Consider the following 26,313-nt stretch of genomic DNA (forward strand, 5'->3'; position numbering starts at 1 on the left):
CAGGTGATCCACCCACCTTGGCCTCCCAAAATGCTGGGATTACAGGCGTGAACCACCATGTCCGGCTTTTTTTTTTTTTTGTCTTTCAGACTTGAGTGTGGTGGCACAACCACAGCTCACTGCAGACTTGACCTCCTGGGTTGAAGCAATCCTTCCACCTCAGCCTTCTGAGTAGTTGGGACTACAGACATGCACCACCATGTCGAGCTAATTTTTGTATTTTTTGTAGAGACAGGGTCTCGCTATGTTGCCCAGGGTGGTCTTGAACTCTTGGACTCAACTGATCTTCCTGACTTGGCCTCCCAAAGTGCTGGGATTATAGGTGTGAACCGCCGCACACAGCCTAATTTCTCTTTTTATGAGTTTGGTTTTTATTTTTATTTTTTAGTTTGGTTTTTAATAAAGTGAAGTTGCTTAGAGCAAGACCCACCTATAAGTTCTGGCTACTATTAAGGGTTAGTCTATGGTTGGGCATGGTGGCTTACTCCTGTAATCTCAGCACTTTGGGAGGCAGAGGCGGGCAGATCACCTGAGGTCAGGAGTTCAAGACCAACATGGTGAAACCCCGTCTCTACTAAAAATACAAAAAATTAGCTGGACGTGGTGGCACATGCCTGTAATCCCAGCTACTCAGGAGGCTGAGGCAGGAGAATCGCTTGAACCCAGGAGGCGGAGGTTGCAGTGAGCCGGGATGGCACCACTGCACTCCAGCCTGGGCAACAGAGTGAGACTCCATCTCAAAACAAAAAATAAAAGGGCTTAGTCTACCTGAAAAGGTTCCTCCATTCTCCTCCTTTTATAGAGGAAGATTTTAAGAGAGGGATGGCCACTTGCCCAGGGTATGGGGTGGGCAGAACCTGGTCTTCGGCTGGTCAGCACTCCCACCAAGCCCTGGAACCAGGTGGAGGTGTGAGGAGGGCTGCTCTGAAGCAGAGGAAGCCGGCCTGTGAGGCCTCTGGTACTTCCCTTCCCCGCAAGGTAAATACCTCAGCAGGCCACTAGCAAAGCTGGGCTCTCTGGCCCTCCCTGGGCCTGTCCTGCCCGACCAGCAGCAGAGGAAGATGGAGGCAGACAAGGCAGTGGCAGCAGGCCTCCTCCCTCCAGAGCGCAGGCTTTGTGAGGCTTTCACCTCTCTTAATAGTTTGTTGGCTCCTGGCCCCACGGAGTGCACAGCTCAACTGAGAAGGCGGGACCTTTTCAAGGATTCATTAACTAATACTAGGCAGGAGGGCTTGGGATCTCCAAGATGGAAGCGGGGCAGCTGGCCACTGTGGGAGAGGCTGGAGATGGCCCCGAAGGACAGAGGAGATTGTGATGGGCTGAAGGGTGTGGGTAGGGCACCCTGCAGGAGGGACAGCCAGGCATGAGTGAGGATGTGGAGCTGGAATGAGTTTTTGCTTTGTTTTGGTTGTGGTGGGTTTTTCTGGTCTTAATTTTTAGCATGGGATCTTACTCAGTGGCCCAGGCTGGAGTGCAGTGGTGCGATCAGGGCTCACTGTGGCCTTAAATTCCTGGGCTCAAGCGATCCTCCCACCTCATCCTCCCAAGTAGGTGGAACCACTGGTGTGCCACCATGCCCGGCTTATTTATTTATGTAGGAGACAAGAGTCTTGCTCTGTCACCCAGATTGTACAGTGGCACAATCTCGATTTACTGCAACCTCTGCTTCTCAATTCTCGTGCCTCAGCCTCCCAAGTAGCTGGGACTACAGGTGCCTGCCACCATGCCTGGCTAATTTTTTTGTATTTTAGTAGAGACGGGGTTTCTCCGTGTTGCCCAGGGTGGTCTTGAACTCCTGAGCTTAGGCAATCCACCCACTTTGGCCTCCCAGAATGCTAGGATTACAGGTGTGAGTCACCACTTCTAGCCTTAATTTATTTTTTATTACTGACTTATTTATTTATTTGGTAGAAACAGGGTCTCGCTTTGTTGTCCAGGCTGGTGTTGAACTCCAGGCCTCAAGTGATCCTCCTGCCTCAGCCTCCTGAAGTGTTAGGATTACAGACACCACACCTGGCCTGGCATGAGCTTGAGAAGTCTGAGGGAAGAAGTGCCCATTATCCTGGCAGGAGCAAGGGTAGGGCAGGAGATGAGTCTGGAAAGGAAATCATGGAGAGTGTATCATAAGCAAGACCTTTTAAAGCAATTTCCGAGGTTTTCTTGTCCTCCTGAGCTACCCACACTCAGTGAGAAAGGCCCAGGCTACTTAGAGAATGTGGCCAAGATCTTCCTGCCACCCTCCAATGGCCCATTCCAAAAGTGAGCATGTCTTATTTTGAAGACGTCGGCTTCTGGCACATCTTACCATCTTACCAAGGCTCATGGGTTTTTTTGTTTTTTGTTTTTTGTTTTGAGATGGAGTCTCACTCTGTCACCCAGGCTGGAGTGCAGTGGCGCGATCTCGGCTCACTGCAACCTCTGCCTCCCAGGTTCACGCCATTCTCCTGCCTCAGCCTCCTGAGTAGCTGGGATTACAGACGCACACCCCACCACACCTGGCTAATGTTTTGTATTTTTAGTAGAGATGGGGTTTCACCATATTGGCCAAGCTGGTCTCGAACTCCTGACCTTGTGATCCACCCACTTCAGCCTCTCAAAGTGCTGTAATTACAGGCATGAGCCACCGTGGCCGACCTCCGGTCTGGTGTTTTTAAACAGGTTTTATTTTCATGGCTCTGGGTCCTCAGCCTGATTTTACCCTTGGAGTTCAAAGCCATCTAATTGGAAATGAAAGGAGCCTGATTGACTTGGCAACTCTGCAGCCAGCCCACATGGCAGTGATGCTATGGAGAAAGTGAGTGCTGCTCATGTGTGTGTCTGCACCACGCTCCCTGGCCCGAGGTGGCTGAGCCCCACTGCCCGATTGGCCTGGACACACAGAGCGAGGCAGGGCGGGGGCAGGGGCGCAGCAAGCGCTCCCCGGTTCCTGGAATCCCCAGAAGGAGGCAGCTAGTTGGAAGCCTCAATTCCCTCAGCCCTGCTTGCACAGCTGCCTCTGCCCCCTCACTCCTATCACCCAGTTTCTCCTGCTAGGAAAATAGGAAGCTGGTCCAAAAGGGAACTGCATGGGCAAAGGTGAACTGCAGAATCTTGAGTCTGCTCATTGAAATACAGATTCCCAGGGCCTGCCCAGACCTACTGAATCAGCATGTCTGAAGTGACGCCCAGGAATCTGCATTTTTTCGTTTTCTTAAGAGACAGGGTTTCAGCATATGGCCCAGGCTGGTCTCGAACTCCCGAGCTCCTCAAGCGGTCCACCCACCTTGGCCTCCCAAAGTGCTGGATTATAGATATGAGCCACCACATCTGGCAAATCTGCAGTGTGTTTGTGTGTGTGTGTGTGTGTGTGTGTGTGTGTGTGTGTGTGTAACGGAGTCTCACTCTGTCACCCAGGCTGGAGTGTGGTAGTGCGATCTCAGCTCCCTGCAACCTCTGCCTCCCGGGTTCAAGTGATTCTCCCGCCTCAGCCTCGTGAGTAGCTGGGACTACAGGCACCTCCCACAACACCCAGCTAATTTTTGTATTTTTAGTAGAGGCAGGGTTACACCATGTTGGCCAGGTAGATCCTCCTGCCTTGGCCTCCCAAAGTGCTGGGATTATAGGCGTGAGCCACTGCACTCAGCCCATCTGAATTTTTCACAGGTTTCCCAGGGCCTCTGAAATCAAGCCAGGGTTGTGTCTTGGATGGGTCATCCATGTGAGTTGATGGCCATGTTCAGGGTAGACAGGCAGCAAGATGGCAGAGGGATTGGCATCCCTGAGATGGATGGTGCCTGGATGACGCCTGGATGGGACTGCTCCTTGAAGGACATTCAGTTGTCTCCTGAGATGGGAGGGTGGGCTACGGGGGCAGGAATGGAGGACAGGACTCCAAGTCTCTTACCCCTAAAACACAGCCCGGCATTTGGAGCCTTGGAGAACGGCTCTCTGAGGGGCCTACCCAGCCCTGACCTGATGAGAGACACCATCCGCCTTTCATTTCCAGAAGGTTTTGTTCCTGAGGGGGGAAAACACCCAAATAGTAGTCCAGCAAAGAAATGTTTCCCACCGTGGCCCATGGCCAGAAAGTCACTGGTTCCTCACTTCAGCGTTTGGTTTATAGACATGTGACAGAAGCGGCAACCTTTCCAGTGATGTTGAAGCTGGCGGAAAAACAAAGATGTGGGGGAAATGTGCATTACTTATTGTTTTAGCACCTTTTTCTAATCTAAAGTTACTTTGTTTAGAAACAGAGAAGTGTGTGTAACTTAGTCGGCATGTGGCATTTTTAGAATTGGTCTGTTTCGAAATGTGAAGGAAAAAAATATTTTTTTCCTGAGTTTCCGTGAAACTTAGAAGTTTACAGGAAAAACATGCTTTTCCCTGACTCTTCTTTCTGCTTTGCCCCCTGGATTTCATCATTGCCACGTGTGGCCCAAGCAGCCGGCTTGAAGATGTATTTTATTATTGTTAGAATGGAGTCTTGCACCAAGACAGCTGGGTCATATCAGAAAGTCCCTTTGCTTCCTTGTGCTCAGAAGGAAGTTTGCTGGTGTGGAGGCTCACGACTGTAATCCTAGCACTTTGGGAAGCTGAGGTGGGAGGATCACTTGGGCCCAGGAGTTTGAGACCAGCCTGGGCAACCTACTGAGACCCCTTGTCTCCCCGTCTAAAAAAAAAAAAAAAAATTTAGCCCCATGTGGTGGCACACACCTGTGGTTTCAGCTGTTCGGGAGGCTGAAGCAGAAGGATTGTTGAGCCCAGGAGGTTAAAGCTACAGTGAGTCATGATCGCACCACTGCACTCCAGCCTGGGCAATAGAGCAAGACCCTGTCTCAAAATAAAACATAAAAAGAGAAGGTAGGCCGGGCGTGGCGGCTCACGCCTGTAATCCCAACACTTTGGGAGGCTGAGGTGGGCGGATTACTTGAGGTCAGGAGTTTGAGACTGGCCTGGCCAACATGGTGAAAGCCCATTTCTACAAAAATACAAAAATTAGCTGGGTGTCGTTGTGGGCACCTGTAATCTTAGCTACTCAGGAAGGCTGAGGCAGGAGAATCACTTGAACCCGGGAGGCGGAGGTTACGGTGAGCAGAGATGTCGCTATTACACTCCAGCCTGGATGACAGAGCGAGACTCTGTCTCAAAATAAATAAATAAATAAATGAAATAAAAGAGAAGGCAGAGCTGGCCATCTCTTCACCACCCTCCCCCTCGTCACTGCTTCTAGGTGTCCTCAGGTGTGACTGAGGGTGTCCTCAGCTCTGCCCTGGAGTACCTTAGACTCTCTGAGTGTTGGGAGGGGATCAGGTCTGGGTGCGTAACTTCCCAGCTGGAGGGTTAGATCCTTGCTATGCTAAGCAGTGATGACAGGCTGGTGATAACAGACCAAACTAAGCCTGTCTTTGTATGTTGGCAATGGCACCCCCAGGGGGACCTTGCAAGTACGCAGATTTGAACATCCCTCATTTCAGATCTGTCAGGGACAAGTTCTTCTGGCCTGTCAGCTCCTGCCATACACAGTCCTGGAGCCTGGTGGCTCGGAGTCGCTCATTTGCGTTTGGCCACAGGGTTCTGGTCAGGGAAGCTCCCCTCTCCCCTACCCTTCCTCCATGACTTGGCTCACGCCTGCTCCAAGCCCACGGCTCAGTGGACACTAGGCAGCTCTCTCCTGGGGCACAGGGAGGGTACCCTTGAAGGCTGAGTGGATAGGAAGCAAGTTTCTGAATGGACACTGGTACTAGGCCTTCCTTCTAGGATGAGGTGGCTCCCGCCAGACCTAAAGCTGGCTTTTCTGGCTCTGGCTGTGGCTGCCTTCTTGGTTTGTCTACTGCACATCTGACAGGTCTTGTGATGGAACCTCAGTCATACCAAGATGGAAACAATGGGGTCCTTGTCCTCAGAGGACTCCTGGCCAGATGGGGGAGGTGGGCAAGGAAACAGTAGTTTTAAAGCAGTGCTGCACGGGGCTGGGGCCGCGCCACGTAGGGGTCTCTGAGAGCAAGGCACACAGACCTGCCGTGGCCGCTGAGCCTAATTTCCTGAGCTTTCTAAATGGGTCAGCTGGGTGAAGAGGACAGCACCTGTGCAGAGGACATCTGTTCAATGGTAGCAGCCACTGTCCCCATGTGCCACGTCTTCCATGTGGGGCATCTCTTTCATAGCCCTGGAGTACCTACTGTGTGGTTCTGTTTCAGAGGAGCTGTTGCATATTGCTATTTGTTCAACAAAATCATTGAAGTTTAAAAAGTTCTAATTAATAAGTGTGCCTGGGTAGGAAAGAACTTGGCCCAGGAGCCACCTCCCACCTTTTCCTTATTGTTAGGAAGAGCCCAGCAGTTTCCTGGGAGACAAAGGAGGGCATGAATCTTGACGCCCTGTGATTCCAAGATCACTGTCCCACAGCCAGGTTCCTGACCCTAGGAGATGCGCATGAAATATCCTCCATCAGGGAAGGAATCTCCCCCCAGTGAGAACTCCCGAGAGGCTGATGATTGACCAGGATTGACAGGACAGGGAAAGAGCAGCCCTTTCACATCCCAGGTCAAGACCATAGAGGCCCAGAGAAGTGTTCCAACCTTCCCACGCTGGGACAGCCAGCCAGGGCCAGGGCTGAGCACTGAGCACCAGGCCTCCTTCCTGGCTTCTCCCCTCTCTGGAAGCTTAGCATTAGACAGAGCCGCCCGAGCTGTGGTGCTGAAGGGTTAACTCGGGGCTCCCCAGAGAGCTGCACACTCCTGACCCTCCCGTCTTCCAGGGCCTCTCAGCTGTGGCCTTCTGGGCATAGCTGGGTCACGTGAGAGCCAGATGTGGGGATTTCCCAAGCAGTGGTGTGTGCGTGCGCACTGCGTGCATGCACAGCTCTGTTTACGTGGCATCTCAGCACTCAGGGGATTGGTCTGAGTCCCCCGAGCAGGGGAGGGATGGGGTAAGGAAAGGCTCAGGGGCTCCCAGCAAACACCATGGGGGGCTGCACCAAGCCCTGCTCCCCACAGACATTCCACATGACCAGGTTGTTCCTGTTCTGGCTCCTGTTTCCTGTAGCATCCATCCTGCCAGAGACTATACTGGTTAGGGGTAATTTTTCTAAAAATCTCTTTAAAGGGCTTTGAAGCAGATGCTGGGAGCCAGCAGCCCTTCAGGGTGTTCTGCAGGCTCAGAGGGCTGCATGGGAGCCACTGTGCCCAGCACAAGCCAGGCCTGTATGCCTGTATGTGGTTCCAGAGGCCAAGCCTGGACTAGAGAGGGCAGAGCCGTGGGCACCAAGAGGGTCCTGGTGCAGTGGGGTAGCTGGGCCTCAGTTTTCCATGAGCCCTTGGGCTGGAGAGCAGTGAGTATTCATCTTTCCATCAGCCACTGAGGGTTAATTGGGCATCTCCTACATTCAAGGTGTTGTGGGGTGCTGACAGGGTTAAGGCCTTGAAGGAACTAAAGGTCTGATTGAAGAGACTCATAACAAATCTTTATTAAGCACCTACTATGTGCTATGCGCTTGCTAGGACTACAGCCCTAACCGGACATTTGGAGCCAGTGGGAACAGTCAGTGAACAAAGATCCTGCTCAGGGCATGGTGAAGGGAGACAGCAAACCTTGAAAAGTGGGTGTCCTCAACCTCAGTCCAGGAATGAATTCTCCTCCTACCCCTGACCCCCCATCCCTACCCCTGTCTTGCACCAGTGGATGGCAGCATCCAGCCAGATGTCCCTGAGGCTCTGTAAGCCCTACCTCAAAGATGGGTCTAGTTATACCTTCAAGGCCTCCAGGACTCAGCCCTGCCGTCTCCTCCCTCAGACCTTCCGGGACCCAGCCTGTCTCCCCAAACCTACATGACTCCTGAAGCAGACAGGAACGCTGGGGAGGGTGTCTGTGGTTGTGTGTCTGATGCTTTTAGACAGAGGGTGGAGAGTCAGATGGTCTCAAGCAGGGGCCGTTGATGCTCCCGAAATAGTTGGCGGTTGATTCATTGATAATCCGATAGCAAGAGTCCAGCCTGGAGAAAAGGAGACATTCCACATTTCGTTGTCCAGGGAGGGGAATGTCTGTCCTGAGTCCATTGCTCTTGACTCCATCACTCACTCGCGGCTCTCAGGGAGACTGAGCCAGGGAGGAGGCGGATTGCAAGACTGGGGGCTGGAGACCGGCGGCTGCTGACTTCATCCCGCTGCCGGCCTCTGCTGCTCCTTCTCGGTGTGAATGCAGATACTGGCTTTGGCTCAGGCTTCTGGGGGAGCTGGTGGGTGGGGGAATTGGAGGGAGGATCTCCCAGTAAGTGGGGGAGGACCACCAAGGCAGGCCACCCCGGGGAGGCGGGTGGCTGGGATCCTGGAACTCAGAACAAACTTGAGTTTGTCTCTTCTCTGCATACAAATGCCCTGGGGTGGGGAGAGGTGAGAACCTGAGAACTGAGGGGGAGGCCGCAACCCAAAGAGCTGCCGGGGGTTGGGCAGCAGCTGCTGGGAGCAGAGAGGCTCTGAACCTGCCAGCCTCTCTGGCCAGCACCCCTCTCTCCACCCACAGCACCTCTCACTAACCCAGCACCTGTCTTTAACCAGGAAGCTTCGGGTCTTCTCAGCAGGGTGGAGGGAGGTGACAGAACTACCGGCTACTCCGTGCCAAGGCAGCCCCCTCTAGGCAGCCGCAGTGCTCCTAGGGCGTCCTTGGCTTCTCCATCCACACCCACTTAGCCTGGGCTGACCCTTCTGGCCCCAGGCCTGGCCTACGCCAGCACCCTTGGACTTAGTCCCTAAGGGGCTGTGGAGGGTCTCCAGGCCCAGCCCCCACTGCACACCATCCCACGCCATCCCCCTCCTGAGCAGGGAAACTGCTCCTTGACTGCATACCCCAGGGCCGGAGGGTCAATAGTGCATTCCTACTCTGGGTTGGGCTGCCCCCACACGTGTTCTGGATTCCGGGGAACAGAGGCAAGTCCTTTCTTGCTGAGAGCAAAAGGAATAGGAATATGGCTACATTTACAAAAAGCAGCAGAAATAAATAAAGCCTTGGCCAGTGGCCAGGGAGGATCAGAAAATGACATCCCCCATGAGGACCCTTTGTTCCCAATTCCTGGCCAGCCTGCCTGGGTTTAAGTCTGATGCCATCACTTCTTGCTGTAGGGCCTTGGGAAAGAACTTTAACTTTTCTTTTCTTTTTTTCTTTTCCCCCCGAGAGGGAGTCTCACTCTGTTGCCCAGGCTGGAGTGCAATGGTGCAATCTCGTCTCACTGCAACCTCTGCCTCCTGGGTTCAAGCAATTCTCCTGCTTCAGCCTCCCAAGTAGATGAGATTACAGGCATGCACCACTACGCCTGGCTAATTTTATATTTAGTAGAGATGGGGCTTCAACATGTTGGACAGGCTGGTCTCGAACTCCTGATCTCAGATGATCCACCCACCTTGGCCTCCCAAAGTGATGGGATTACAGGCATGAGCCATCGCGCCCGGCCAGAGCCTTAACTTCTCTGAGCCTCACTTTCCTCATCTGTAAATTACAGACTTGTAAAGATTAAACAAGAAAATGTTCATAAATGTTTAGCACAGCACCTAGCATGAATGTTAAGTAAGTGGAAACTGGTATAATTATTCTAGCTCCAGCCCTACTGCTTATTTGCCGTGCGATCTTAGGCAAGTCTCTTCTCCTTTCTGGTTCTGAGTCCCTAAATAGTCCTTCCAGCCTGTGGGGTACCACCAAGAAGCCAAAGATGTAGCAGAGAGAGGGGACCTGGAGACAGACAATGGCCTGGCTTTCCATTTGGGATTTGCTTTCTGTCTTTAAGAAGATATCCATCAGAAATTCAGCTTTGCTAGATTTCTTCTTGAGTACTTCTGTTTATTTAGCTCAGTGGCCCCAAACCCTCAGGCCTTGGGCATAGCCAGCTACATAATTTGCAGGATCCACATGAAAATGAAGACTCTCTCATTCATAAATTATTAATGAAATCCCTGACAGAAGAGCATTAAATCAGCTGCAGGGACCCTTCTAAACCTAGGACCCTCGGCCACTGCCCAGATCACACCTCCATGAAGCCAGCTCAGCTGCCTTGGAGGCTCTGAGTGTAGGAGCAGGCCTGGGGTCCAAGCTGCTGCATTAGCAGCATTCACCCCTTGCCCTCCAGTGCAAGGGCACTCTTTCTTCATGTCATGGGTATCTCTGACCAGCTGGCTGCTGCTTACCCTGGAACAAGCTTTTGTAGAGTTGCCCATGTCAGAAGCAGCTCACACACTAAACACCAGACTTCCACCCAGGTGTGCTTGGATTGGAAGTCACACTTGAACTATTTGTTTTCTGTCATCTTAATTGGTGCCATGTTTTTTTTTGGTTTTTGTTTTTTTGTTTTGTTTTGTTTGTTTGTTTGTTTTTAAGAGATGGAGCCTTGCTCTGTTACCCAGGCTGGAATGCGGTGGTGTGATCTCAGCTCACTGCAACCTCCACCTCCCGGGTTCAAGCAATTTTCCTGCCTCAGCGTCCTGAGTAGCTGGGATTACAGGCACACACCACCACACCTGGCTAATTTTTATATTTTTAGTAGAGACGGGGTTTCCCTATTTTGACCAGGCTGGTCTCAAACTCCTGACCTTGCGATCCGCCTGCCTCAGCCTCCCAAAGTACTAGAATTACAGGCGTGAGCCACCGCGCCCAGCCTGGTGCCATGTTTTTTAAGACTTTTTAAGAATTACAAATTGGTCATCCATGTTTTTCCCGGATAACATTCACATGGTTTTCACTGTTGCCCCTCAGTTTCTGCTGCTCTGAGCATGACAACCTGTTTCAGGTCCTCTAAAGTGAGTATCACATAGGCCAAACTACTTCTTTGTAAAGGAGTGATCACCCTGCTGGGCTGTTGTAAAGATTTGAGTTGCTGTGTGCCTATGCAGTAGTGCCTACCACAAGAAAGTGCCCTATTCATGGCAACAATGACAGTGACTGTTACTACTGAATAACAGGACTAGCAGCTCTTAGGCCCTAATTATTTGGTGGCCTGAAAGTGGTGGCTAAATTTCCTGGTGTCCTAACCAGAAAGGAAGAGAAACGTGGAGTCTGCAGGAAACCGAAGAAATCTAGTCCTGTGCAGTTTAGTTGTATGGGAGAGGAAAGGCTAAACTGCAGCAGTTATTTAGAAACCAGTTCAAAGCTGTAGTGAGGTAAGAACAGTATTCCCAAAGAGGGAGAGGGCTTGAGTGCTCAGTGTGTACAGATACTGAAGGATGGAAGGGCATGGAGAAGACAGGGAGGTGTGCATTCCATTGGGCCCCCGGCCTGTCGCCCCTCCCCTCCCCCGAGCCCAGGGCGGGGCTGTGGAAAGAAACTGACAAGGCTGGTGACCCTGCCCTGGTCCCCCTGAGCCTGTGGTTGTCTTTCATTCTCCATGGAGTTTGTGCTGTTGGCTGTATTCATTCCGGTCTCTCCCACCTGGGCTCATGGCCCACTCTGGATTTATTAGTTTGGATGGATGGAACTTGCTTTACACCAGGGAAGCATTCCTGGAAACATGGTTTCAGACTAGATTTGGATAAATTCAACCCAATTCTCACTGCTCTGGAGTTACTCAAGATTAAAAGAAGCCTTACTACGAATCTATAAGGGCCCTTTTAAAAATTATTTTGTACTTATTTATTTTGAGACAGAGTCTCACTCTGTTGCCCAGGCTGGATTTCAGTGGCATGATCATGCCCCGCTGCAACCTCGACCGCCCTGGGCTCAAGCAGTCCTCCCACTTCAGCCTCCAGAGCAGCTGGGACCACAGGCAGGCACCACCACGCCTGTCTAGATTTTTATTTTTTGTAGAGATGGGGTCTCACTATGTTGCCCAGGCTGGTCTCCAACTCCTGGGCTCAAGCAATCCTCCCACAGTGGTCTCCCAAAGTGCTAGGATTACAGATGTGAGCCACCATGCCCAGCCTTTATTATTATTATTTTTAAGACCAGTCAAGTGCAGTAGTGAGACGGGGAGAAAGAGTGGAAGAAGTTTGACATGTAACTGATTGGGAACAGTTGAGATACTCACCATCTTCAGAGCAGCCAAGGACCCTCTCCTAACCTAGGCCTATCCAGGTGTTCCTATGAAGTCCTTGGATATATGTGTGCTGGGTGGGGTAGGTTGTGCTTAAAGTCAGGGGCACCTGCAGTGTTGTTCTTTGGTTTCTCAGCATCACCTGGGCCTGTTAAGGATCAGGTTCAGCATCTAAGTGCCTTTGAGTCCCTGTATTTGGCCGGAATCTGCAGTCCCCTGGTTTTCTCCTGGCCTGGCTTGTTGCTGGTATTGCGAGCAATGCCACGAGGGACAGCCATGGCAGGGACATGAGCACTGTGGGCCGTGTGAGGGAGGGACATGGCATGCCTGCCATTTCTCAGGAAACTGCTGCTTTCATCCCTAGCACTTCCTCCTCTTCGTGTCCAGAGGCCTAATTCCCAGCCCTCCAAAACCTCCCCCAGGCATTACGCCATTTCAGTCTTAATCCTGCAAAGAAGGCAGGACAGGTGTTTTTCCCCATTTACAAAAGAAGGAACAGACGTTCAGAGATTTGCCAGCTATCCCAGAGTCAGCGAGCTAAGTGGCAAAGCCAGCACAAGAACCAAGGTTGCTTTCATTCTTGCTCCAGATCTCTGCCCTCTGTGCCTCCTGAATCATCTGCTATTTTGGACTTGGGTTGCCTCCATTGAGCCTGCATTCAAGTGGTTTTCCCAGGAAGGACAGTCCGTTTCTCTGGAAAGATGCATTTCCGCTGTGGTCCACTTGCGTTACGGAGACTACCAGTTTTCTGCTGGGAAGGTCTAGAATGTCAGACAACTGCCTCAGGCAGGCCATCAGACAGGAGCAATAGGCCCAAATGCTTAACTGTACAGATGTGAGCATTGAGGCCCAGAGTATTTATTTATTTATTTAGACAGAGTCTCACTCTGCCACCCAGGCTGGAGTGCAGTTGCGCAATCTTGTTTCACTGCACCCTCTGCCTCCCGGGTTAAAGCGATTCTCATGCCTCAACCTTCCGAGTAGCTGGGATTACAGTGCTCACCACCATGCCCGGCTAATTTTTGTATTTTCAGTAGAGACGGGGTTTCGCCATGTTGGCCAGGCTGGTCTCGAACTCCTAACCTCCAGTGATCCACCCACCTCAGCCTCCGAAGTGCTGGGATTACAGGCTGAGCCACTGCCCAGCCGAAGCCCAGAGTATTTAAACCACTTGCCCAAGGCCACACAGTGTGTTCTCAGCAAGAGCCAGGATGCAGGTTTCCAGTCCGATGCCGTTCACTTTCCAGCAGGCCCGTGACCCTGCTCTGTAGGACCCTTGGTTCTGGGTCACCAGAGGAGAAGGAGGCAGAGACAGGGGAAGGCAGGAAGTAGTTGGTTTGTGTCAGTCACAGCTGCTCACTTGGCTGCTCCTTCACCCCTATCCCTCTGTCTGTTCAACTCCCCGTCTTGCCAGCCCTTAGCCAACAACCTTGTCTGCCTCCTGGCCAGGAGGGTTTATGAGCCAGGGGCTCTTCTTTGTTAATTGTAATGAGGAAAAAGGGGTCCTTCCACCCCTTGAGAACTTGCTAGAGTGGGCTAGAGAGAAGGGGGAGGGACTTTGAGTGGGAGCAGCAGAACTGGATTAATTCTGCAGGTCAGGGGACTGGGAAATAAATCATGTTTTAGAGAGAGGTTTCTTTAGAGAGAGGTTTCTTTTTAAAAAGACAGGCTTACTTCTAGTCTGCTTCTCATTTTCCTTTGCGGAGAGATATGTGAAGGCCCGCTTATGGGGACTGAAGGCGACAGGCATGAGCTCTGGTTGTCTGCCCACAGGCCACATCCGGCCCCCTTTGTGGTTTTATAAATAAAGTTTTATTGGAACACAGCCCACTCATTCTTTTATGTATTGCCTGTGGCTGCTTTTGTACTATAAGAATAGAGTTGAGTAGTCTCAACAGAGACCATCTGGCCCCCAAAGCCTGCGGTGTTTATTATCTGGCCCTTTGTAAGCACCTGTCCAACAGAACAGGTCTTCTTGGGTTCTCCAGGCCCAGGCAAAACAGCTTTCCTTGGCTCACTGAAAGAGGTTAGCACTTCTCAGGTCTCCTTATGAAGAACCCAAAAGGAACCTAAAGTAGGCAAAGTGGTCAAGCAAACTGAAGTGGAGAGTGGAGTGGAGAGAGGGCGAGATGGGGCTGGGATGGGCCTGGTGCTAGGCCCGCTCGGGGGCATTTCAGGGCCTTGCAGCAGGCAGCCCACTTGGCCACATCTCTGGGATGCAGCAGCAGGGAGTTGAAACTTCAGCAAGATGTGGGCACCAGGCAGCAACACCCACATTCTGAACCCAGACCTCCTTGGCCATACCAGCTTAAATCCTTGCGGAGGCCCTTGGTGTGTCTACCTTGTCTCAGCCCCACCAGGGCTTGAAAGCTGGGCCCGCATTGCTTCTGCTCCCCAAGGAGGCTACTGACTGCTGAACCTGGGGAGGGGTTTTGTCAGATTTTGCCCTGTTTGTCTCTGAGTGAGGTCCCCTGGAGTCCCTCTACCTTCCATTCCAGATAGCCCGGTGTCTGAGAGTGACTGTAGGGCAGTATCTCTAACAGGGTGCCAGCTTTTTCTTGGTGCCTCGAGTATTAAACACTGCCTAGTTCTTGTCCTTGCAGGCCAGGGGCATGGTTTTCTGGGTGTCCCCAGAGCTGATTGAACCCAGGGAGGCAGACTCATGCTAACCACACTCATGGGAGTTACTGCTAGTGGCGGCTAACCATTATCAAGCACTGACTATGTAGTAGGCACTGCGCTGGGCACTATTACGTATTATCTAATTTAATTCTCACAGCAACCTAGAAGGTAAGCACATCACGTCATCCAGATTTTTACAAGTTCAGGAACAGGCTCAGAGAGGGTAAGTCACTTCTTCAAAGGAGCAGAGCCTAGATTTGAATCCAGGCAGTCAGACCCCAAAGGCCTTGCTAGACGTCTCCACCAAAGCCCCACTCTGCTAATTTACAATAGAACCGGAAGGGGGACAGGCTTTCCAGTTCTACACCGGGAGCCAACCTGCAATTGGAAGGTGGCTTGCTGAGTGAGGGAAAGAGTCAGGTACTTTAAATAGAGAGCAGCATCAAGCTCTGATTAGCTCAGGTGTGTGTCCCTGCAAGAGATGGACACTGCTGTACTAGCTGTGTGACCTTGGGCAAGTTACTTAACCTCTCTGGTTCAGCTGCTTCATCTGCAAAATGGAGGGGATAATAGAACTCATCGTTGTAGGTTTGTTGGGAAAAATACGAGTTACTATACTCAGAGTGCTCAGCCGGATGCTTGGCAGAGAGGAAATGCTGTGTAAGTGTTTGCTGCTATTTATCAGTACTCTCTGAATGGGTGAGGCCCCTCTCCTGGCAAGCGCCTGGTGGGCAGTGCCAGGGTTTGTCTCTCAGACCTGCAATTCAGCATTCTTTTAATTGTCCCCACTGCAGCCAGTGCTCTGCTCCTTTGGAGGTGAAGAGCAGCCCAGCAGAGAAAGCAGCAGCCTGGGGATGCCGGCAGACCTGGTTCCATGTCTGAGAGTCGTCCCCTGTAAAATGGGGCTAAAAATGCCTACCCACTTGATGGGGTTGCCGTGGTGACTAAATGAGTCACTGTGGTTCAACTGTGTCAGTGCTCTTGACGTGGTGGCCCTCTTCTCTTCTATTCTAGAAATGCACAAACCATTGATTAGACCAAGAGCTTTCTGCCTCATTCAGATGTTAATGGTATCACATCTCAATCATATGTTCTTTATGCTGCTTTGATTTTGCTCCTTCCTCTTGGCAGGAAGACAACGCTAAATTCCATTTCACAGGTGAGGAAACTGAGGCTCAGACTGGACACCACTGTCTGAGCCTGGAGTAGAGCCCTCATGTCTTCTGGTCACTCAAGGTCCCTGTCCTTCTGCATTGGGGTTGGGGAGCGAGACTCCCTAAAACAATGTTCTCTCTGCTCTGCTGGGGCCAATCTGTCTTCCTCAGTGGGTGGGGCTGCAGGAAGGGCTGGATGACACATCAGGGTCCAGTGGGTGTGGTGCCCCCAGGCCTAGAGATGGGTCCTGGGCGCTCCAACCCTGACATTTGAGGTTCTGGGTCCAGGCCACTGAGCCCACTGGCCTTTGAGGATCCTTGCAACCACCAGGCCCCGTGGGACCCAGCCACCCACATGGCCAGAAAGGAAGGGTCAGGCTGCCTTGTACAGGGCTGTGATAACCACGGGCCCCATTCCAGGGAGGATCGTGTAGGATTCTCTGTGCTCCAGAGGAGTCCTGCATTTCGGCGGACACCTCATTATCCCTGTCCCAGCCGGCTGTGTCCCAGTGCCTCTGTAATCACACGGGCCCACGCCCAACAGCCAGCCCAGGGCCAGGAAATCACTCTCGTCCCTCCTCCGCCTTCCGCCTGCGGCCGGCCAAGCGCAGCGCCTGCAGCCACTCGCTGTGGACCTCCTGCCTGCCTAACTGTTCTCTCTCTGGTTCTCCTCTCCTGCTGCCGCTTGCTCTCGGGGACTCGGAAGTGTGGCTGTCCAGCTGGGCTGAGTCGCCCAAGAAGGACGTGACAGGTACTGCCCAGTGTACGTGCATGTGTGTGAGCATGTGTGTTCCAGGCCCATGTGCACGGGAGCCGGTGCCTTCAGGCCCTGCGCATGCTTCCCTGTGATGTGCAGCAGCTGTTTGCCAGCATGGCAGGGGGTCTTCCACTTGCTGTGGCCTCTGTCTCCCCGGTCAGATCCGAACGCTGGGCCCTTTGCTGAGTGATGACCACGTAGCTCAGCGTGTAAGCACATGTGCTCTGGACCCAGGCTGTGTGGGTTTGAATTCCAGCTCTGCTACGTCCTGGCTATGCTGTCTTGGGTGGGGTGTGTAACCTCCTTAAGGGGAAGCCACCCCACCTCGTGGGGAGCCTGGCACACAGAAAGTGCTCCGGCAGTGGTGGGGCTTTCGCCGTCTTCAGCCTTATCTCAATTGGCCGTTGCAGTGAGAGAGCCAAGCCAAAGACAGTTCATCTCACTTCAGGCAAGTAAACTGAGGCTGAGAGCAGACCCTGGCACCCACGCCTCATTTCCAGCGATCTCACTGGGGAGCTGGAGATTTGGGGCAGGGGGTGGGCAGGTCTGTGACTCACTGAAGATGGGTCGCAGCCCCCATGCCCAGCAATCCAGAGCTTGGCCTGCCTGGCTGAGATGGCCCTCAGGGACTAGGGCCTTGGTCTGTGTCTGGGAGGAGCTGGGCAGGAGTCAGGGACTTGCCTTCAGCCTTTGGTCTTACGGGACCATGGCGGAGAATCCTGGACAGCAGGGTTCTCAGCTTCTGGATGGAGATGGTCAGAGGAGGGATGGAATTTCCAGAAGGGTCTTCTATGGGGCCCCTCCATTTTTGAGACTGTTACACACCCTGACCCTCTAGCTCCAAACCTGAGAGCCGAGGTTCAGGCTGGGGGAATAGGGGACAAAGCAGAAGGGTGGGAACTGAGTGGGGTGGTGGAGCTGGGCCAGCCCCAGGATTTAGAGCCCAAAGCTCAGCCCCTCCTGCTGCAGCTGTGGGCGGGGAATGGGAGGTGAACGTGTTGGGAGGAGTCCAGAGGAGAAGAGAAGGCAGTGGGTCGGAGGGCGTTGCAATCGTCCTTCTGGAGTTTCCTGTGACGAGGGCCTGGGCCTGAGCTAATCACTGGGCTCCTGTCCCTTTTTCCCCTCTCCATGCGCCAGTGAGCCAGAGCCCACTTGGCCCACAGCAATACATTTTATTCACCAAACGTATAGCGGAGGGGCCAGCAGTCCCCGTCCAGCCTGGGAGGAACCAGTTGTAAGGGGCTAGAGGGACTTTTGTAGGATGCCCAGGGTTAGGGAGTCGTGGGGAGCCTGGGGTGGAGGCCAGCACAGGGTCTTACTAGCTCTGTGACCCTGGGGAGGACGCTTAACCATGTCTCAAGATAGTCCCAGCTGTTTGGAGCAAGAGGCCCAGGGGAGGCAGTGTGGGCTGGGGGAAAACCCAGCCAGACTGCGAGTCCAGGGCCAAAGTCTCTCTGGGCCTTGGTTTCTCCATCTGGAGTGTTGGAGGGTTCTTTGAGATATGAGACAGGAAACTCAGAGGTAAGGGCTGATGCTGGAGATCCTTATAGATCAGGGGCCTCAGGTTGCTTAGCCTGGCATCCCTCCCGAGTAGGCCTAGGGGGCTCTGGGCTGCCTCTCAGTCCAACTGGCAAGTACCCGTTGCTTGCTGAAGGTGGGGTCTGGGAGGGGCATGTTGCAGGGACACAACCCCAGGCCTCCCTTCCCCACCCTTCTCCTGGCACCTGCAGCCCTGGCACCGAGCTGCCTGCTGGTTCTGAGCCCACAAAGGAACCAACACCTTTGCTGCTCCCCAGATTTCCCATTCCCTTCGTTTGCTTTAAAATGAACATCTGTGGTTTCCACAGTACTTGAAGCCCCGTCACTTCATTCCACGCTTAGAACAATTCCCGTGAGGTAGGAACTGCTAATTGTTCCTGTTTCCAGATGAAGCTAAAACTCAAGAGAGGTTATGTGTCCTCCCCCGGATCTCAGAGCTAGTAAGGGCAAAGCAGGACTGGACCTCAGATCTTTAGATTCTAATTCTAAGCATTTCCATCATGAATTTCAGGTAATTACCATGTCCCATGTCATGTCCTGTGGCACTAGTCCTAGGGTGTCGAGAGACTCTTGTCCAAGGCTTGGTTGGGGAGCAATGCCCGACATAAAGTTCAGGAGGGAACAGAAGAGAGGGAACAAGAGTGATCAGGAGCCTTCTGGAGGGCAGAGATGCTTGGGGAGAACTGGGAAATTAGAATTGGTAGAAAGAAGGGAAAGCATTCGAGCAGGGGGCAGCAGCTAGAGCAAAGACTTGGAAAGTAAGAAGCTGCATGGAGCAGTGGTGTTGGGTGTTGGCGCCTAGTGGGTGCTCGATACATGTGTGTTGAATCATGAGTGATGTAGGGAATGGTGGTGTGGGGGACGGGGGTCAAGGAACTTGGGGAGATCAGATTGGCAAGAAAGACTGGGCTTGAATTTGGCCTTTATTCTATAGGCACCAGGGAGCCATGGAAGGCGTTGGAGCATGGGAGTGACTTGGCAAAAGCCCAGTTGAGAAGTTTAAGTTGGCAGCCAGAGTTCCATCCAGGTGGTAGTTAAAGGAATGCAGATGTGAGGCAAGGGTGGGGCAGGGGTCCAGGGGAACCCCGGGACCCCAGCAGGTCCAACTAGGGGCTCTGAAATAAAGCATAAGGGTCCATCCCTGGATGAGACTCATGCAAAGGCCCCTTCCAACCCAGGAGAGGCTCTGCTGTCTAGAAGAGGTACACTCCTTCTCCATGCTCCTGCCAAGCACTCCTCATCTAAAGACACCAGGCTCCCTCCACTGCCCCCTCCCCACTCAGGCAGACTCCTCCAGCCCCCAGTTCTGCAGGCCTTGGCTGGAAGGGGATCCAGAGTGGCCTCTGTGGGATGACATCATCGCCCACTGCCTGCCTGGCCTGCAAGTGGTTTCTCATCTGGATACCTGCTCGCAGCTCCCACCCGCCCGGCTGCCCTGGCCAGGGAACACCCTAAGAGGCAGCTGCCAGAGGGAAGAGCTGGGAGCCTGCCTGTGCAGGGGGAGGGAAGGGCAGTCAGAAGGACAGAGTGTCTGTGTGTCCATCCCACAGCCTTTGGAGCAGCTCCTGAGAGGGGCCAAAGCCTGTCTGTGCTTTCCAATACCTAGAGAACGTTTCCTTAACTTTTCTACCTGTGTCCCAGAGAGTCAGCCCTTCAGGAAGCTCAGGCCAATTTTCCAGGAAAATGGTTGGGGGAAGGGGTGTGGGGCTGTGGATTTAACTCAACTTTGAAACCCTGCCTCACATTTTCTTGGGTTGGATTAAAATGAGCTGATGTCTGTCCACTCCCCAGCACCTCCTGCTCATCCTCCAAGCATCTTCTGGCCACAAAGCTGGGGCTCCTTGCTCTTCCTTACCTCGATTTCCCCGTCTCTCTTTCTCCCTTAGAGTTTGGTTGTCTCATTTTCCTATATTTCCATATCAGAGTCGAGGTATTCATATTGACTCCACAACCAGCGAGTCCCTCTGTTCATCTTTCTGCCAGTTCACGCGTTTCACTGGTTCATTTCACACTTACTGAGTGCCTGCCACCTAACAGGCACTGTGGTCTGGTCAGTAGAGGTGGCAAGAGTCAACTGGAAACCCATACTCTAGGCCAGGCACGGTGGCTCATGCCTGTAATCCCAGCACTTTGGGAGGCCGAGGCGGGCAGATCACTTCAGCTCAGGAGTTCAAGACCAGCCTGGCCAACATGGTAAAACTCCATCTCTACTAAAAATACAAAAAAAATTTAGCCAGGTACGGTGGTGGGCACCTGTAATCCTAGCTACTCAGGAGGCTGAGGCTGGAGAATTGCTTGAACCGGGGGGGCGGAGGTTGCAGTGAGCCAAGATTGTGCCACTGCACTCCAGCCTGGGCAACAGAGCAAGAATCTGTCTCAAAAAAAAAAAAAAAAAAAGAGAAAGAAACCCATACTCTAGTCTTTATTAAGCAGCAGCTGTGTCCCAGGTATCTGGGATGTAATGGGCCCTTCCCTGGGGACCAGGTGCCAGTGGCCCATTGTAGGCCACATACAGTGTGGAAGTTAAGATCACAGCAGTGGTGTCATGTGGGCTTGGGTTCAATCCCAGCTGTGTGACCTTACGGAATTCACTTACCCTCACAAGGCTTGCTTTGCCCATGCATAAAATGGGGCCATCACAGGACCTACTGCACGGGGTTGCTCTGAGGATTGGACAAGGCAGCTACATGCTGTCGGGGGCCTCCCAGTCAGCACTGATGAAGGCTTGCTGTCACTACTGCTATGATCTGGGCACACTCAGGCCTTGCGGGCTCTCTAACATGCCACGGAACTCTCTGTTCTTCTGTTTGCTGCTGGAGCCTTTCTTTCCCACTCTTCTCATCCAGGACCCCCACACTGGGAAAGGAGGCCCTGTTTCTCATAGGGCAGGGATGGCCATTTTTGTGCCGGGTGCACTTAAGAAGTGCTGTTGGCCACAGAGGCTCCATGCATGGAACAGGCACTGCCGTCCCCCTAGGGGCACAGTGGGAGGTAGTCCGTCAGTGCAGCACCCGGCACTGCCTCTGCCCAGCTGGCAGGGGCAGGCACAGAAGCTGGCACGCCTAAGTACAGAGGCGGGGCAGGCCCTGCTGCCCGGCTGTTGGTTGCATTTCTGCCTGAAATATAATCCCTGCTTTAGCAGGGCTGCTCGGGACTGTGCACGTGCGGATGTATGTGGCACACTCAGCTGTGCAGGGTCCCTTCCGCTTCTCCAAAGGGCTGAGATGGCCCTGCAGGGTCCACACCTCATGGGAGAAAACTGCCGGGGGCAGTGGGTTTCTTTCCCTAGAAGGAGGCCTCCCCTTGGGAGTTCCTAGAGTTCTGTGCCATTGCCGTCTGCCCTAGGTTGGAGGGAGCCTCCCCCCACAGAAGGACCCCAAAGATCTAAGTAGTGTTTCTTGCTCCAGGGTGCACACACGCACCATAGGGACACAGAGGGGATGTCCAAAAACTACTCATGCCTGAGTCCCAGACCAAAGAAACTTGTCTCTCTGGAGCCCAGCATCAGTACTTTTAAAAAGCTCCCTGGGTGATGCTGTGCTACCAAGTTGAGGATTGCTGTGCTAGAAGAACCAGACTGATGGAAACAAATCAGAGGCAGTTACTCCGCATTGGAAAGACAGATGGGCTTGGGCCTGAACAAAATCATACTGAATCAATGTGATGCTCTTCATAGCAGCTGTGGGAGCTGCAGTCGTCTCTTGCCTGCTCTAGAGGGGCGTCTGGTTAGTCTTGTGTGAAATGGAAAGATAAGGGGGATGTTGTGGGCATGAAATGGGGCAGTTAATGTGCCTGGCACATCACATTTGCCAAATCAAACTCACGCGTGTGGGAAATGTGGCTGTAGGCTGAGGCATCAAGGGGGCTGTGTGGAGCTTGGAGACCCTCAGCAATTTTTGTAGCCAGGCTAGTGACATGAAGCCCCCTAGCCTTCAAGGACATTGGCAGACATATAGTTTATGCCAGTCCCAGTGGCTCATGCCTAAAGTCCCAGCACTTTGAGAGGCCAAGGCAGGAGGATCACCTGAGCCCAGGAGTTCAAGACCAGCCTGGGCAACAAAGTGAGACCTCATCTCTACAAAAAATAAAAAAATTAGCCGGATATGGTGGTGTGTGCCTTTGGTCCCAGATACATGGGAGGCTGAGGTGGGAGGATTGCTTGAACCCAGGAGGTCAAGGCTGCAGTGAGACATGATTGCACCACTGCACTCCAGCCTGGGCAACAAAGAGAGACCCTGTCTCAAAAAAAAAAAAAAAAAGAAAAAAAAATGTACTAGGAATTCCCTTTGGGCTGGGGGTGGTCTGAAAAGGCTTCCTGTAGGAGGTGACTAGTCCGTCTCTGGCTAGTGGATCCTTTTCACTCCTAGCTAAAAGCACATCATATTTTAAGTGTCTTATCCCCACCCCCACCCTAATAATGGTGATGGGAAGAGTTGAAGTGCAGAGGTTTAAGCAGCATCCAATGCCATACAGCTAGGAAGCTAAGAGAGCACCCAGCCTGTCTGCCTTCCTGCCTGGTGCCTGCTTAGTGAATGTCGCGCTGGTCCGGTGGCTGAGGAGAACAGAGAAGCTGCTTGCTCCTGGGAGTCCACCTGCCCTCCCTCTGCTGCACCCAGCTTTTGACCCCTCAAGCCCCTCAAACTGCCAGGGGCCTGACCACAAGCCCCGGCGCTGAAAGGCAGAGAGAAACTGAGTCAGTCTCTGCAGCCAGAGGGCCCTCTCTGGAAGCAGGGCTGGGGGCAGGCCTGAGGCTGGTCCGACTGCACCCGGCCTGGGCTCAGTGGCAGCGCCTGGGTGAGTCCCAGGGGTAGGAACCCAGCAAACTTGAAGAAAAGTTGGCGGGGGGCGGGCTGGGCTCGCCAGCCGCTGGCGCGGGGACTTTCTTCTTGGGTTTCAAGTAAACAGTCTGGGCCTCCTCCCCCTCCCCTGCCTCCACCCCCGGCTCCTCATTCGACGGGTCTCATGTGTTTCTATTTAAGGGTTGCGAGTAAACCCCAGTGATTGGCGGCCTCAAACCCTCTTGACTCCTCGCCTGGGCCTGGGCCGTGGAGAAGCTCTCTCCCGCTCTCTCCTCTCCCTCTCCCGCCCGAGGGAGCAGGGCTGCCTTTTCTCTCGGGTTTGCAGGGGTTGGGGGCAGAGGCTGGAGCCTCCTGCTTGCCTTTCCTTTGCCTCTGGCCTCAGCCCTCATGAGCCGCCCACCCGCTGGCTCGCCGCCCTCCCCGATGCCCCTGCCGGTCCGAGAGGGAGGCCGGAGAGACCCCGTGGGCCCCAGGCCTCCCTGCAGGCTCCCTCATGCCGGGCTGTGACTAACTCATCACAGCACAAGGCTTCTTCCTGAGCTTCCTTGGCCTCCGCCTCCGCCTCCGCTCTGCCTCTCTCGTTCCTCCTCCTCCTGCCCGTCCCCTCCCTGGCCCCCTGGCTCCCCATGTCCCCCGGACCCCGCGGTGCAGCGGGCCGGTGTGGGGCCTTGCTATATGGCCTGTCCTTGGCGCCCTGTGAGCTGCGAGCCCCGGCTGCGGGCTGCCCCTGGGAGCGGCGCTGGCGACAGAGCAGCCACCCCCGAGGAGGCCGATGGACAGGGGGCGCCCCGGCCGCGGGGCCATGGCCGGCCGCTGGCTCACCGCGTGCTTTCTGCCCTCGCCAGGTGCCGACGCCACCGCCGAGCCCATGATCCTGGAACAGTACGTGGTGGTGTCCAACTATAAGAAGCAGGAGAACTCGGAGCTGAGCCTCCAGGCCGGGGAGGTGGTGGATGTCATCGAGAAGAACGAGAGTGGTGAGTGCCCTGGCCGCTGGCCGTCCACTGGGGTTCCGGTGTGGCCCCCTGGCCAAGCTGGTTTTTGTTCCTCCCTCCTCCCCCACCGCTGCAGCTATACGTTATTTCCATCTGGCAGAGAGAGGGCCGAGGCGGTTGAAGTTTCCCCCTGTTGGTTTGGGCTGCAGGCCAGCAGTTTGCCTGGTGGTGGAAGAATGTCTCTCTTGCTCGGGGTAATTAACCAGCCTGTGTTAATGCACGTTCAGGCACAGCGCAGGAATAAGTGGCCAGCCCTGCTGGGGTCCCCGTGCCCTCAGAGGCCCGTGGGGCAGGGTGCTCTCGGCTCAGGGATGCCCAACAACAGCATCCTCCATATGCCACATTCTGAGCCAGGGTCCAGGCAGGGGCAGGACAGCTGATGGGGAAGGCAGGCCCTGCTGTCAACGTGGGGGTCCAGGGTCTCCAGGTCCCTGGCGTGTTGTCTGAGGAAGGGCCAGGCCTGTGGGCGTTGGCTGGGGTCTGGTTGGGGAGCTGACTGCCCCCTGCCGAGCTGGAGGCCCCAGGACCTGGAAAGCAAGCGCAGTGAGGGGGATGCAGCCAGGCCCAGCCCGGGCCGGGCAAGGTCCCAGACTGACAGGGGCCGTGCTGACAGCTGCCCAGGGCAGCTGGTTCTCAGGGTGCCACGGAGGGTGCAAAGGTACCTTGGTGTCCCTGGCAGCAGGAGTCGTGGCAGGTGAAGAGAGGAGAGCCCAAGCCTGTCAGTCCAGGCCTGTTTGGCCCCCAACAGAGCCAGGGATGGGACTCGAGCCCAGGACATCCATCAGCCCACAGCCTCCCAGGGCTTGCTGGGTTTCTGGGGTGTTTTGTTTCGGTTTCAGTTTGCTGCAGGGAAGGCCCCTGTGCTCAGAGCCTCTCTGAATGGGGTTTGGTGGATACTTCCAGAGGGCAGGAGCCTGTTCTCCTCTCCTAGTCCCACTCTGTGCCTTGCCAGTGTTTAAACCCCAAAGGAAAGACAAAGCATGCTTAGGACGGCAGTACCTGCTCTCTAGAGACAAAACCGAGACACAGGGAGGTTGCAGGGAAGCGAGTCTCCTGAGATCCGAAGCAGAACCCTGTGGCTCCACGTGGCCAGGAGCTGTGGGGATGCTGAGGAAATCCCAGTGGGCCTCCTGGGGGAGGTGGGTGCAGGCTCCTGCCACCGGTGGCTCCAGGGAACTGGGCTGTGATATGCGTATAGGGCCTGACTTGTGGCCCTCCTGCTCTGAGGTCTTCGAAGTGCCTGCTCCCCTCTCAGGTCAGGCTGTGTCTGCCCTTGTGCCTGGAGTCATCACCAAGGTGGTCAGCAGCGACAGTCCTCCCTGGCAGAGCCATGTCCCTGCTGTGAGGCCTCAACCCTTCGTCCCAGGTGCCCACACTGGGCTCCTCCCTGGGCAGCTTTGTCCTCAGCCTTTGTCATGCTCATGGCACCACCTCCCTTCCCCCAAAGGAAGCTGGCAATGTCATGGGGGTCTGACTCTGGAAACCCCCAGCACCTGAGGACCCAAAGTAATGGATCTCTAATGGTGACATGGGAGACCTTAGGTGAGGGGGATGTTTGTTGTAGAGCTTGCATCAGGAAAAGTGGCCCGTGGGGCAGGGTGCTCTCAGCTCGGGGATGCCCAACAACAGCATCCTCCATATGCCACGTTCTGAGCCAGGGTCCAGGCAGGGGCAGGACAACTGATGGGGAAGGCAGGCCCTGCTGTCAACGTGGGGTCCAGGGTCTCCAGGTCCCTGGCGTGTTGTCTGAGGAAGGGCCAGGCCTGTGGGCGTTGGCTGGGGTCTGGTTGGGGAGCTGGCTAGGGAAGTTCTGCAGGAACCAACGGCTCTCCCACCAGGCCTGCCTATCACACCATAGCTTTTTAACCCTCGAGCAGCAGGAGGTAGTGAACCCGCATGTCTTTGGGGGCCGCCAGCCACTGGCCAGGATGGCTGAAGATGAGACAGCACACAAGAGGAAGTCATCCTGCTGGAAGACTCTGGGATTCCCAGGGCGTGTGTGCCCTCTCCCCTCCTGTCCCATCCATAGGACCCTGGGACACTGGAGTCCTAGGATTGGGGGAAGGAGCCTTGACAAAGGGGGAGATGCCTGCTCTCCTGAGGAGCTGCCGATGGCTGTTAGAGGTGGCCCAGGCACCCCAGCTCCCCACGGCCACCTGTGGCCAGAGCAGGCAAGTCTGGCACGCAGACCGTGTGAGGGAGCTACTGTTCTTAGAAGCCGCATTCTACCTGCCACTACCTGCTTGGGGGCTTCACGTCCCTTAACTTCTCTGGGCCTCAGTTATTCCTTCCGTAAAATGGAGGTGACCTTGTGACTGATTGGAAGCAGGGGCTGGAGCAAATAACCTCCCTGAGCTCTCTCTCAGGTCTGAACTCCATGGCTGGGAAACTTGGTGGGACCCTAGGTGTCAGATAGAAAGAGCTTCCCTGAACGTGGCTTTTCTACTTCTGGGAGTTTGGT

At 54.1% G+C, this 26,313-nt stretch overlaps 1 protein-coding gene across 5 annotated transcripts in view; it reads left to right on the forward strand.

The window, feature by feature from the left end:
• SH3PXD2A (SH3 and PX domains 2A) overlaps nt 1–26,313 on the forward strand; it is a 259,572-nt gene that overhangs the window by 170,362 nt on the left and 62,897 nt on the right. For 2 of the 5 annotated variants that reach the window (XM_023206561.2, XM_023206560.2), the window contains exons 7-8: nt 16,469–16,513; nt 23,703–23,834. In XM_023206561.2, coding sequence (XP_023062329.1) covers nt 16,469–16,513; nt 23,703–23,834 — 177 coding nt within the window. Of the gene's footprint in view, nt 1–6,927; nt 7,057–11,600; nt 11,720–16,468; nt 16,514–23,112; nt 23,175–23,702; nt 23,835–26,313 lie in introns of those variants that run through there. The other 3 variants (XM_023206564.2, XM_023206562.2, XM_023206563.2) reach the window with 3 other exon arrangements.

Source organism: Piliocolobus tephrosceles, chromosome 9 (assembly GCF_002776525.5).
Source record: "Piliocolobus tephrosceles isolate RC106 chromosome 9, ASM277652v3, whole genome shotgun sequence".
In the NCBI taxonomy this organism is placed as follows: domain Eukaryota; kingdom Metazoa; phylum Chordata; class Mammalia; order Primates; family Cercopithecidae; genus Piliocolobus; species Piliocolobus tephrosceles.